General features: G+C 36.2%; 1 protein-coding gene across 1 annotated transcript in view; it reads right to left on the bottom strand.

Moving 5' to 3' along the window:
* Positions 1 to 3,168: 3,168 nt before the first annotated feature.
* LOC134755695 (atrial natriuretic peptide-converting enzyme) overlaps positions 3,169 to 14,735 on the bottom strand; it is a 142,567-nt gene continuing 131,000 nt past the window's right edge. The window contains exons 13-17 of the mRNA XM_063692242.1: positions 12,335 to 12,515; positions 11,749 to 11,902; positions 9,735 to 9,858; positions 7,671 to 7,819; positions 3,169 to 5,188 (exon numbers count right to left, since the gene is read on the bottom strand). Coding sequence (XP_063548312.1) covers positions 4,988 to 5,188; positions 7,671 to 7,819; positions 9,735 to 9,858; positions 11,749 to 11,902; positions 12,335 to 12,515 — 809 coding nt within the window. The 3' untranslated portion in view covers positions 3,169 to 4,987. The remainder of the gene's footprint in view (positions 5,189 to 7,670; positions 7,820 to 9,734; positions 9,859 to 11,748; positions 11,903 to 12,334; positions 12,516 to 14,735) is intronic.

Below are 14,735 nucleotides of genomic sequence, written 5' to 3'. Positions count from 1 at the left end.
AAGTTTAGGCCTAAAATGATAAGTATATAAGTATGATAATTATTCTCTAGGTAGTAGGTATGTAATATGTTTCTACAACGTCCAACATTCAATATGGGCCAGTACTAACACAGATTAACATACACAGCTAACATGTATAACACAACCTTTATGTTAGACTGATTGAATATGATTTTTCTAAAAACATGTACACTTTATAAGCTTTTAACTTTTTATCCGCCACAGGACGGCTACAGCAAACATCGAATGATCTACAGAGACATGATCTCTAACGATCGATCCTGCAACATTCCAGGGATTGTGATGCAATTAGACGATCTTTAGGAATTAGGAAGGTCGCGGTAGCCCAGCTGTAGTCGCCTTGCTAATTGTAAGATAAGAATGTAGTAGGTTCTGGACTCAATATGACACGTACAAAACATTATAGACATTCAAATTAATGTACCTATGTTAATACTTCGTGTGCCGTATAATGAACAGTTACTACATACCTACCTACTATATTTATTTTATGTGTCTATGCTTAATTTGACTGTACCGGTTAAAATATTTTACAAAATTTCCACATTACCTTCTAAAACAAAACTTTTATAATTTAAACAAGCATCTCTTGAACAAAATGTAAGACTTAGATTAAATTTTAATACAGTAGAAATGTGTTTATATTTTCGTTCATATATCAAAACATTAATTGTCTCTAATTTACGCTAGGAGTGACCCCGCGGGCTCAAGATATGACCTGAACACTTAACTTTGTCTACTTAGACTGAACAGCAATATTCTACTATCATTTGCTTCGTTATACTTGAAAGACGCTCTAAATACACAATTTAACATATATTTAAGAAAAAAAATACATAATATAGGTCACAGATATCACATAGGATGGTCATATAGGAACAGAGATAAAATACGTTGTGTTAGCCGTACACGATTCTAGGTCGCCTAGGAGCATACGTACCTTTGTATTGTTTAAGTGTTTCAGACCAGTGACTTAAATGTTGAGCCATCCAATAAAGTCGATAATAAAAAGCAATATAAGCTATAAATTTAAACTTATCATGACAATTAAATGTGTAGTGATGAAGGACGGTAAAGTCGTCATTCGGATTAGGTATATCCTCGCCTCGCCGGTAGATACATCTTGATAACGATGCAGTTTGATCTCATTCGTATTGTGCAGTACTGCAAGACCCTATACACCTATGCCACTTGCCTATTGGCACGCTCTACTGGGACTGATCTATCATCACGGACAGGACTATTGGCTTTAAAGAGCCATGCGGCCTAGCCAAGGTCACAATCGCTTGCGCTTCACCATTGAATCGCTTTGTGTCTCTCTATCACTCTTCCATATTAGTGTAACAGTGACAGTTGCGTTTCGTGCGCTACGGAGCGTTAGCGATTGACATGTTGCCTATGGGGCCTGATGTCGTGCTGACAGACCGAGCGTAGTACCACGCCATGCTCATCGACACCATAATCTTCTTGACTATTGTTTTTTTTTAGTTTACCTAAACATTTATTATTTAAAGAAGGTAGGTACCGAAGAACAAAGAAAAAAGTAGTAGCATTAAGTAGGTACCTATGTTATGTTTTACCAACGTCTTTCAAATATACCCAAGAAAATGTTATATTTATAGTATACAAGTAGGTACATTACAAACGACTTGTATTACTTGTCTACGGTCGTATTCTATACTTAGAGTTGTAGTGCATTATACTACACATGTTCTATGATAAAGCCAAATACCAATGCATTTCTTTTATGTTATTTATAAAGTTTAGGTATCATTTTTAGTTGTACGAATTCTATTCCGTTTCTAGTAGGTATAGTAATATACATTTAACATAAAAAGGTTTGTTCTTCCGGATAATAATGTAGAACGGCCTGATTCTAATTTTAATAAACATCAATAATTAGATTTCGGTACGATATGGATCGGAAGTGTCAAAGTGACGTTTTTGTTTCATTTTTGACGTTTATTAAAATTAGAATCAGGCCGTAAGTATTAGACAGTAGGTACACAGTTTTCAAAAATTTTAAAGATGAGATGAGTGAATATTTTATTTGTTATCAGATTCTCTTTCTTTACTTTGCGTTATTTATATGTATCTTAGTATTTATTGACATATTTTGTAAATATCGGATTTCTGCCATATAAGGCTACAAGAGTTACAAGACCACTTTTGTGATTTTACGTACCTATTACAATAATACGAACTGCCTTTTTTTATTAAAAATTCCCAAAGCATCAAATTGACTTCTAATTGTAACACGGTAAAAGTTTTCAGATGGCTTTCTAACCAATGAATAATATACTTAGCAGTAACCTTACCACGACTGCCTTAGCAGTGTCAAACTTACATATTCGCTAACGTCTGACTACCTTACTTCCTCTCCCTCCTCCTCCTCCTCTTCCTCTCGTTCGCACTAATATGCGAGTACAAGCGAGATGCATAGAAAGTAAGTTACGCACACGCTATAGCGTTTAGCGAATATGTCAGTGTCAAACTGGTGGCAGCCGTACAGATCTCTCTCTAATTATGGATGGTATAGAAAGGATGCCAATCTCTTATGGCAGAATTGTTGCAAAAGTGACCGCTTTCAGCTTTAAATAATAGTTCTTAATCTCTCCGGTGGCGCTAGTTAGGCTCTGGGACATGACTATAACATGAACCATATAAGGCAACAAATAACCCGACCAAATTACGTAGGTTGTTTCTGGTAGTATTTCGGTGTATGGTGGCGCCGCCTAATTACTGTTTTTTGATGGACACTTTTCATACATAATAGAGATTTGGCTCCTTTATACAGTCTCCATGCTCTAGATGCTTTAATAACTTTTTCATACCTGGAATTAAACGTGTTTTCATTGTCAATGGTTTTGTGGAAGATTTTAAAGTACAAAAGTCATAAGTTTCACTTACGATTGATACTAAGTTCTATCTTACCCTACTTTACTAGAATTTGACTAGATTGTAAAATAATAAAAAAAAGAACCGATTTACCTTTGATATTAATAACCAAAGTTTAGTCTATTGACGAGTTGAATAGGTATTGTAAAACTTAGTATAAACGTCGAAACTAAATTAAAAGATATTTTTAATTCTTTTTTCTTTTATATGTGAACTACTTTATATTTCCACTTATGTAGAAGGGGTCCATACAATTTTCATCCTGATTTTTTAAAATATTTATAAACAACTTAAACATTGTACCATCAAATGGATTCCACCCTTGTTGCCGTAGATTAAATCTTTTATTCGTCATTATATCATCATTAAATTCTCTTCCATTAATATATGTTTGTTATTTAGATTTTTCATATAAAAATTTAAATTTTAACAATTCTAGGAGAAAGCTCGAATAAGAAGAAGACTCATAAGAGGTCGACAACCATACTTTCATTACATTTAGGATTAATGACAGTAACTAGCTAGGTGCCTACTTATAAACGGTAATTGATAGACATTTTCACAGTCTAGATAACATTTTTTTTCTAGATGATTATATTTATAGCTAATATGTTAGTAAATTATTTTATTATGTTAGTGTATATTCTTGCGAAATGGCCGTAGCTAGTTACTGGCAAACTACCTACTTACTTAATTAGTTTATCTATATCGCAAGGCTGTCAACAAAACCTTTAAACATAAAACCTTCAGAGCTGTTAATGAAAATTCATGACTAATGTACTTACTATACAAGACAACTAGTAATCGAAATAAACAGACAGCCCCGCTCGTTACATCGACGTTGAGCATAGCTTGTCCTACACACAAATAAAAATTACCACTCAATATTGAAACCTCCTGCAATACTTCTAATAAAAATAAAAAGTCACTAATAAGCAACTACGAAACAACTGTTTTGTCACAAGTCCTGCTACCTACACTAGCTACCTCTGTTAGCGTCTAGAGTTATTACTCTTATGAACTATTAAAGCTATTTTACTAATTTCTTATGAATACCAGTATCTTCTTTTTATAAAATGTCACTACCTAACTACTAAACAGTTAAAATAAAATTTGTAAATAGTATTTCAATACAGATTTCCAAATTATGTCTGTAACTACTAGGAGAGTGTACAGTACTTTACCGCTAAAACTAAGTTTTGTAAATATATTGTCGAAAAATTAAGGTATTGTCATTATGTCCAGGTTTTTAGTGTCGATTAATTTAAGTTTATAACATTATAAACATCATATAGAGTACAAGGGAAGTGCGCTTGAAATAACACGTGACTTACGTTTAATACATCTATGTAGCCACTTTACGTGGAAGTTAGAGTAGGTACAGTCATAATCAAGTCCGCTATGGCGAAGAACTGGAAGATGTCTACTAGAGGATCTATTACATCAGACTACTATCGTTAAACCAAAATTACACTTACCTACTTCCAATCTATAAAAGCACTTTTCCCTAGACTACTAACACCAAACATCAAACAAACAGACACTCAATTTATAATCGAGACTAAACGTCCAACAACACTGAATAGAAATGAAAAAATCAATAAGGGTCATATAAAATCCGTTTAAAGATTAGGCTAAAGCTTTACGAGCCTACTTAACCGTAAGCTGCAGGTTACATCCAACACTCACATTAAACAATATATGTATATCTATGACTTATCTAAGACTTATAACCCCGAGAAAAAGTATCGAGAGTTTAAAAGAGCAGACGCCATGAGTAAACGTTGAATACAATACGATAGGTCTCATTCACAATACACGGCTTATTATCACAGCTTCAGATTTACCTCACACGATAAACGAGTGATATGTAAAAATAATTAGCCATTCTTGTCGAAAATTATTGTCAACAGTATTATTTTATTGTCATTATTCATGAACGCCTTGTGACGCTTTATAAAATTTCTATCAATTTATAGTCAATAGTCGTTTACGCTTAGCGTAAATTTAAAACCCGGCTGATGTGGTTGGAGTCTTTCCTCTTGTGCGGGTGGGGGCGCGGGGTTACTCAAATGTCCTCGGATCGCGCAGAGTCGTCATTGTACAGTTGTATCTGCCGCTCCATCCACGAGATGTACTTCGGGACGTAAGCGTACACGCCCGGCAGCCGCGGGTGCGCGCACTTGATGCCCCAGGAAACGATGCCGCCAACGTACCAGCGAGACGAATCGTTCGGGTCCTTACAGAGTAATGGACCCCCAGAGTCTCCCTGCAAATAATGAAAACAGAATTAGACCGGTAGCATATACAGTAGTGTATCGGTATATTTATTTTAATTTTAGGTTACAATGCCTCTTCGCTCTTGGTACTCGTAGGTATTATTCTAATGAAATATACCTACCTAAGTCTATTTTCATTATTTCTACAAATTGACTGGTATTTCTACAAAATTCCATCCATAGTGCACATTCGTTGTTGTCTACTCTGTGTAGGTACAAGTAAATAACATTATTCATCGACGATAATTCATTACAAAATAAATCTGTCCGCTTGAAACTTGAGAGGATGGATTTATCACAGTCAGCCTCACTGTACCTATCGATTCGCCGACTGTTTGGCGTCTACAAACGATTGCGTAATCTCTAAGGAAACTGTATCTTCAGAGTAAACATTCTAGTTTTTTTACCCAGTTTATTGGATTATTGAAGATTACATACATTTTTGCGTTTAGTGGCGGACCCTTGTCAGCCCTTCGGTTCGAACACGTTGTAAAGATTCCTACTAAAAGGCCGTGTCGTCGTAAACGATTTTGAGGTAAACACGTAAAATATTTAGTTACACATCTTTTCAAAGAAAATACCCTTACTGAGAAAATACTTTAAGTGGTTATGTAGCATAATTTCTAAAATCAAATATCCTAAGTACGAAATTCCTAGACAGAACATCGAAAATAAAAATGTACGAAATTCCTAAAGATGCATGTCTAATGACAATACTTTGAAAGTCAATATGTCTAGTGCGCAAAATAGCTACGTTCAAAAAGCCTAATGACAATACTTTGAAAGTCAATATGTCTAGTGCTCATTCAAAATAGTTACGTATAAAAAGCCTAATGACAGTACTTGGAAACTCAATATTTCCGAGAATATTTCCTTCTTACCCTGAGTCGACGGACTCAGGACCCCGCTACGCGGGGCTCCTATTTCTGGCCGGTTTGACCTTCGGGCATCTGAATTTACCTAACGAACCTAACCTACCTACCTATTGATTTAGTGTGAAGTCCGTGAAAACATTAAACTTTAGGGAAAAAAGCGTAGGTGTAGATTAGGGGTTAGGTTCGTTAGGTTAGCTTTAGGGCAAACCGCCCAGAAAGTCCGAAGGGCAAACCGCCCAAATATAGGAGCCCCGCGAAAAGAAAAAAACGGAACCCTTATAGGATCACTCGTGCGTCTGTCTGTCTGTCCGTCTGTCACAGCCTATTTTCTACGAACTTACTGGACCAATTGAGTTGAAATTTGGTATACATATGTAAGTTTGGACCGAAGACGGTCATGTAATGTAAACAAATGAATTTTAAACAAGGGGGCCACTTTTGGGGGGTAAATGAGAAAATCAAAAAATAAAGGTTTTCAAACTATATCGTGTTACATATCTGAAAGAGCTCATTGTGAAAATCTCAAATATTTTTTTTAATAATTTTAGGATAAACAATTTAAAGAAAATAGGCAAAAAATGAACATTCCCCCCCCTCTTCATCTCCGAAACTACAGGGCCTAACATTTTGAAAAAAATACACAAAATAGATCTTTGCCTATAGATTACAGGAAAACCTATAAGAAATGTGCAGTCAAGCGTGAGTCGAACTTAATTACTTAGTTTTTGATACAACCCCTACGGGTTACGGGTTCACATAAAAATATACATTGTTTAAATTGTGTAATGTACGGAACCCTTGGAACGCGAGTCCGACTCGCACTTAGCCGGTTTTTGAAAAGAAACAGTGCGGTGGGACCATGGTTTCATACGTTACTCTTTAAACTAAGGTCAGCTAAACCTAGGACAAATGTCGTTAGAAATGTCGCAATTTATACATTAACAAACTTAGGTCAACTGGACGTAGGAAAAAAGGTCGTTAGTATTTTCGTGCATTGTACTTAAGACATTTAAAAAAAACTAGCCAAGTGCGAGTTGGACTCGCGCACGTAAGGTTCTGTACCAAAATCAATAAAAACTGCAAAAAATCCCGTTTGTTGTATGGTAGCCCCCTTAAATATTTATTTTATTCTGTATTGTTGTTATAGCGGCAACAGAAATACATAATCTGTGAAGATTTTAACTGTCTAACTATCACGGTTCATGAGATACAGCCTGGTGACAGACGGACAGACAGACAGACAAACAGACAGACAGACAGACAGACAGACGGACAGTGGGGTCTTAATAATAGGGTCCCGTTTTACACTTTGGGTACGGAACCCTAAAAACAGGTAGATTAACCGTAAGTGATCTTAAGGAACTTCGTACATTACACATTTTGATTTTCGATGTTCTGTCTTTAGGAATTTCATGGGTACTTAGGATATTTGATTTTAGAAATTATGTATTAAGTTGATTGATATAAAAAATAAATATCAGGATATCAGGAACTCTGCAGGTTGAATCACTGCTCACTATTGATCAAGCTGCGGAGGCCGTCTGAGTAACAATTTATCAGTTAAGTAGGTACGACATAAATGGACATGATTACAAACCTGACAAGCGTCCTTCCCCCCCTCAGGGTATCCCGCGCAGATCATGCCCTCGGTGACGTTGAGGTCGCGGTGCTCCAGCCACTGGTTGCACAGGTCGCGGTTCAGGACCGGTACCTCCACTTCGTTCACTGCCGGCTCGTACTCCGACACTAAATAAAATAATTCAAATTAAAATAAACCTTTAATAACAGTGGTTCACAGCCTTCATAGGGCTTACTGTATCTAGAGTTGAAGTAGGTAAACTTACTTATGACGCCTCCAATAACCCTTGTGAAAGTAACTAATGTTAACTGTTTCATTAAGTGAGAATCACCTAAAAGAGTACGTTCGACGTGGAATGTAGCGTCAGAATTTCATTGTAATTAATTACGTAGTCAATGGTATGCCACGTAGCCATAAATTCTGTCACAAAGTTAATTGTCCTTAAGTTTCATTATTTAACAAAGCGGCCGTTCCTACAACGCACCTTTCTATGCGGAAATATGACATTCGCTGTTTTTTTTAGTTTATTCTCGCTCTATTTCGTTTGTTTTGATTTTATATCACCGTATAAGCCCGGATTAGGGCACAAATTATAAGCGTATTTATTTTAATATCGTTCTATCAGTCTAATTGAATGCTGTTTGTTCTTGTTTGTTGTTTGTTTGTTACAGTAACCTTTCCAAAACTAATTTAAGCTGCCTTAGGCTAATATTATTTCAGGCTATATATTTGTTTATTTTTTGGTCGTCTTAATTTAGGTAGCTGTCGTTTTTCTGCTTGATTTAATGTTTATCTAAATTAATTAGTGCTAAAATATTTATAGACAGCCAAATTATACTATACCATGACGAATAAATACTGCTGTTTATTATTTTTGATGCCCGAAAAATAATAATAAAATGAATAAAAAAGGCTTTTATTTCGAGTCCAAGTTAATTACATTAAATAAGTTAGTTTTGTTACAGTAAAGCATAATTTATTTAGTATGTCAATTTAAATAAGTCAATTTTTCACATATATTATTAAGTAATTTGATATTATAATCTAAAACAAAAGTTAAGTTTGTGGACAAGAACCCCTCATCGGGTGAAGGCCTCCTCCAAGGACTTCCATCTATCCCTATTTGCAGCTATATATTTCCAGTTTGTACCGACTGTTTTATTTATGTCATCAGTCCAGCGGCTATTTGGTTTCCCGAAGCGTCTTTTGCCTGCAGGTCCTTTCCAGGGTGTAGCTAGCAAGGTCCAGCGTGAGTCAGACAGTCTGGCAACATGTCCTGCCCATCTCCATTTTTGTGTTTTTGCGTGCTTGAGAGCGTCTATAAGTTGTGTTACAGCCCTTATATTTATATGGGGTATTTTTTGGACTCTTTTTATGTTTAGCAAACTTCTCTCCATTGCTCTCTGGCATGTAGTTATTTTAGATTTAATTTTTGCAGTGAACAGCCAGGTTTGACTTGCATAGGTTAGTGAAGGCAAAATACACATATCCATAACTATTTTCTTGATTTTCATATTTATATTACTTTTCAGGATTTCCTTTAGGCTCCAGTACTTATTCCAAGCTTGTTTAACTCGTCGGTCTACTTCCTCTTCGTTTCGTTGACTGCTAAATGATATCTGCTTACCTAGGTAGATATAACTGTCTACATACTCTAGTAGCGTCCCATCAACGGTTATGTCCTTTTGAATGTTATTGGTCATAAGTTTTGTTTTTTGAAAGTTCATTCTTAGGCCGACTTTTGCACTAGCTTCATGTAGGCGTAATGTTCTGACATTAATATGATATCGTCCGCGAAACGCAGATGGTTCATATATTTACAGTTGATGTATATTCCTAATAATAATAATAATAATAAGATCATAAAAATAATAAGCCAACAAATTTATGGCTAGATTAGGTAGCCAATTAGGTAGTCACAGTATCAGTTCACGCCAAGAAATGCTGACCAGTCTATAAAAATTCACTCTTCAACTTTTTTATAAACTAGTCTACTTTTCCAAGATTATATATTAATTATAAATTTATTTAAATTAATAAATAGAAAAAAAATCCTGTAACAGTTATGCATTCTGTACTCACTGTCCTTGTCGTCCCGCTTGCCCCAACCAATAACAGTGCAGTAGGTGCCCGGCGGTAGCACGCGGTCCGCTGGTGGGAGGCACACTGGAGACAGGTGCTCGTGGTAACGCACTCGGACTGCCAGCTGTTTAATCAAACAAAATAATTATCATTTTATTTATAAAAAATCGGATGATTAGAACAAATGGGCTTAGTAGGTAACTGTTACCTACCTACTAAATCAATGTTGCTTAAGTGTACCTAGTTGTTAACTGTAAGTATTGTAATGTTGGTGTTACAAAAACAATGTTATTTAATGTACGTGCAATTTCATTAGTTAATTACGCGCAGTGTCATCAATAAATGAACAATTAACCCACTACTCCAACTTTAGATTTTTTTCCTATAAACTTTTTTATAAGATTTAGCCTATAACTAAATTTAGATTAAAGCACCTACTCCGAACCCTCTTATTATTATTCAGTATTGTTACAAGAAATAATAAGTGGCGGAATAAGCCAATATGCCCTAACTTCAGGATTTCATTATTTATATTAAATCACATTTACAATCGGGTCTATCGCAAATTTATTTTGTTACCTTTATTTACCGACGTTTCGACACAGGTTTCACTGGTCGTGGTCGTGGCCGCGGCTAACTGACGTCCCAGCATATAAAGGTAACAAAATAAATTCGCGATAGACCCGATTGTAAATGTGATTTAATATGTGTTCAAAACGCGAAAGTTTTAAATTTCATTATTAAGACTTTTTTTTTTTTTATACCACGTCGGTGGCAATCAAGCATACGGCCCGCCTGATGGTAAGCAGTTACCGTAGCCTATGAACGCCTGCAACACCAGAGATATTACACGCGCGTTGCCGACCCTTTAAAAACCTGTACACACCTTTTTTGAAGAACCCCATACTGTAGCCCCTCGGGAAAACCTCGGCAGGGAGCTCATTCCACAGCCGAAGCGTACGCGGGAGGAAATTCCTCTTAAACCGCACAGTACGCGACCATTTAGGTGCTAGGGTGTGAGGATGAACACCCTGCCGATGGCGAGCGGTGCGGTGATAGAAAGCGGCCGTTGGCATCATGTCAAACAATTCTTCAGAGCACAGCCCATTGTACAAGCGGTAGAACACACACAAGGAGGCGAAGAAGACTTTAAAGCCAAACGTTAATTTTCTGGAGGTCGTTCATCCATAGAGATCACTACCCTAGAGCCATGTACATAGAGTGTTAAACACACGCATCTAATATAATCGATTGAACTCGGATGATGGATGATATCTGGAACTGCAAGAACAAGAGTGGCGGTCGCAAGTAGATACCTACAGCAAATAAAATCATTCACCAGCACCACACTCTACCTCTAGGCTATTAGAATGATCGCGGGTCACGCTCGAATAAGAATAGACTAGGACCAGGCGTCGTAGCACGGTACGCTTATCACTATGCCTGTCACGTTCTAACAAGTATGTGAGTGCGAAAGTGACGGACTTAGTGATAGGGGAACCATGCTGCGCGGGCAGGAGTATAGCATAAGCATAAGTATAATATACTTATAATATAGTTATGTAACCTGAAGGAAGAGCGGCGCCACCCATCACAGGCATTTTTGCTTACCGGGTGGCTCCATCACCTTATATTATGAAATAAGTGTGTCTCACGCAATAAAGAATTTTGTTTTTTTTTTTTGAATTTTTGAGGAGTCAGGATGAGTGCCGTATTTATTCTAAATATAGGAAGGCCAAATTATTTATTGCAGATGTATGTATGTATGTATGTATCTTAAAATTTACAAATATTACACGTGGCATAATGTAATTTGTTGTCCCAAAAACCACTCAGTGCACTTGTGCCACTCAGCATGTAACGTATTTGCTGATTTTCAGCGGACCCTTAAACTTATAGTAATATAAAATAAGAAATAATATACGTTATACGTTTTAATATAAAAATAATAGTCAGAAAAACTTCCAAACTGTAAATGATATTAAACAAACAAATATGTATGACGTGAACTCACCTGAAATAAGGCGATGTCGTTGTCGTGAGCGACGCCGACATTGTACAACGGATGAGGCACGACGCGCCGTACTTTAACTTTTTGGCCGTAGTAAGCGTGCGAGCGGCGTCGGGTGATGCCTAGTTGTATCGTCCACCCGTTCACGTCCGAGTGGCTGGGAACAAATAACTTTCTAAATTTGTGGTTATAGGTAGGCGTGTGCCAGAATACTAGCCGGCTAGCCACTAAAATACTGACAATAATACAATAGTGCTATAATAGACTCGCAGCTCCTAGTAAAATCACAATCAATATTCATAAACGAGTATCGTTTGATGTCTTACGTCGTCCAAGACAATCAAATTGTTTCTAGCTAAACTAGTTACTCGATGACCATCAGCAGTACTCAGTAGATACGTCGGTGGCAAACGAGCATATGACCCGCCTGATGGTAAGCGGTAACCGTTAGTTTAGTCTATGAACTCCTGTGACTACATACAGATGTATCACATGCTCATTGCTGTTCAAAAGATTGCACTTCTGTAACTAAAACACCACTTCAATTCACGTCTACCTCCAGACATAATTACTTGTACAGAACACTTACTTGCCAACGCAGTGGCTGGCGGTGAGCACCCACTGGTCGGCCACCAGCACTCCGGCGCAGTAGAACACCTCCTCGGGCCCGCCGAGGATGGCCGCGAGGAAAGGCCAGTCGCCCGGAGTGGCCTCTACTCCGCCCACGATGCGTTTTGTGCCCTTCGGCGGCGTGCGGCGACGACCGCATTCTAAAGACAAATAATTACCTATTTAATGTTATGCTGTACCTTGGCACTCATAGAATATGTTCTCTTAAGACGAAAGTGGAGGACCCGTGCGAAGTCGCCTTTCATACAAACGTAGTCCTAATTTTCCTCTCTGGATTAAACATTACTTATTGAAAATATTTTAACACAATTTGTTGTATATCAACCACAGCTAATGTTAATTATTATAAGAGGATTATTTAGAAGCATTATTTTTTTTATGAAATCTTTTTGTCGCTCCTACTTTTTACAATAATCAACAAATCGAAAAAAAGTCAAACGTAGGGGCATAGTTACAGTTATTATGTATCAAATTCTATATCTAGAGAGGAAAATGGGGACTACGTTTGTATGGAGAAGCGGCGGCCATCCCCTTTCCTCTTAATAAAATTATTTTATCCAATCTAAGAAAAAAATCGACCACAGAATAAAAAGCAGCCCACATATCTACGTATCACAAACTAGAAGTTTCAAAGCTTATAATTTTATACTTGTCTATGTGTGTAAGTATATATGTGTCACTCTGAAACCGCAACTTTTATCACTGGGCCTCAAGAGTTCCTTAATAAAACTTTATGATCCCTGCAACCTAAACCTACCCTTATTAGGTTCAAGGGCCTCCCAAATCAAAATCTTGGATACTGACTTTGAAAGATATGTTAATAAGTCTACATTTGAAGCATCATATTATTGTGCCTTTATTCCTAACACAGCTTACACGTGTAAACAAAAATATATTTAATACTTACACATAATATAAGTAGGTTTTTTGTCAGTTTCCAGGCAGACGAGCCGCGAGATAAGATAATTTCAATATGTTCCTTTTACTTCGGCAAAGCATAGGCGTATCCTCGCCTGCGTAGGTATATATATATATATATTTTTTTAATATAGCTACTTAGTTCGTAACATGATAAACATGGTGACCGTACTTACTTCGTACTTGTAAGAAATGGCACACTGGTTCAGAATTTTCTTTCATACTCACTAAATTATTTTCAATATTATTATTGAAGAATACACGAAAAATCCCCTATTTTTTTATTCAATAATCTAGTCTGATATAAATCAGAAGAAAATTGAATAAAAAAAAATAGGGGCTTTTTCCTTAAGAAAGTTTTATTTATTATTTATTTATTTAAAGTTTATAAAAAGAGTCTAACTGTAAGTAGTATATAAGTTAGTAGATACCTATAATAAAACAAGCTTTGCATACTCGATTGTATTTCATTGTAACATTCTCAAAATAAGGACATGTATACAAGGTGTTTTAAAGTTCGTTTGCTAGTATAAACTACAACGCTTTTATCCTTAGAATTTGTTTTAAGTATAGGTATATGGACCTGTGTCAAATGTAACAAACTGTTGATAATTTTTTTATTTGAATTGATTTCAAGGTTGCCGTGAAACTTATTATAAGGTCGTTGCTTTTGACGAGTAAATCGCCACAAGGTTAATTAAATATTAATTAAACAATATATTTCAACGTAATGTAAAAATTACTACGACGATTTTGATGAATAAGGTGCCTCGGTAAAAAGGATAACATTTTAACCAACTTTAATAAAAGAAGCGATTCCATATAACAAAAGCCCGTAGTTTGTTTACACACTATTTGAAGGGTGCACGGAAAGAACATATCTAGTCTCTTTTTTCGGAAAATGAGATTTTCATTTCAAAATGTAGAGTTATATATTTTGCTACCACTGTATAATATATGTAACACAACTATTTTTTTAGTTAAAAAAGACTTGGTCACGGAATTACCATACATTTTGACATCGTTCCAAATTTTTAAACCGCGATTACTCAAAATGTTACTAAAGTGACTAGACATGTTCTTTCCGTGTACCCTTCGTTTATTGTTAAAGAAAGAAAACAGCACGGGAATTTACAGGTATTATAATATAATGGCTTCTATTAAACAAATTAGGGGACTCAAATGAAATCTCTCGTCGGAACGAGTTCGTTATTTACCCGGAGCGGCGTCCGGAGGGTAATTGAAAATAAAAACCCCTTTTCGTGGTAAGTATACGGTAAACAATTTCTATTGTCCTAAGTTACGCGACTCGTATATCATTCGCTCGTACTAGTCGTACTTGTCCTTACAAGCACGAGCGCGAGCAAGATGCACGGCCGAATAAAAGCAATATGTTTTTGTAAAAAAAAAAAAAACATTTTTGATACAAGCTTTTATCGCTG

This window comes from Cydia strobilella, chromosome 3, assembly GCF_947568885.1.
Source record: "Cydia strobilella chromosome 3, ilCydStro3.1, whole genome shotgun sequence".
In the NCBI taxonomy this organism is placed as follows: Eukaryota; Metazoa; Arthropoda; class Insecta; order Lepidoptera; family Tortricidae; genus Cydia; species Cydia strobilella.
The sequence above is the reverse complement of the archived record's forward strand: the minus strand, read 5'-3'. Positions and strand labels throughout refer to the sequence as shown.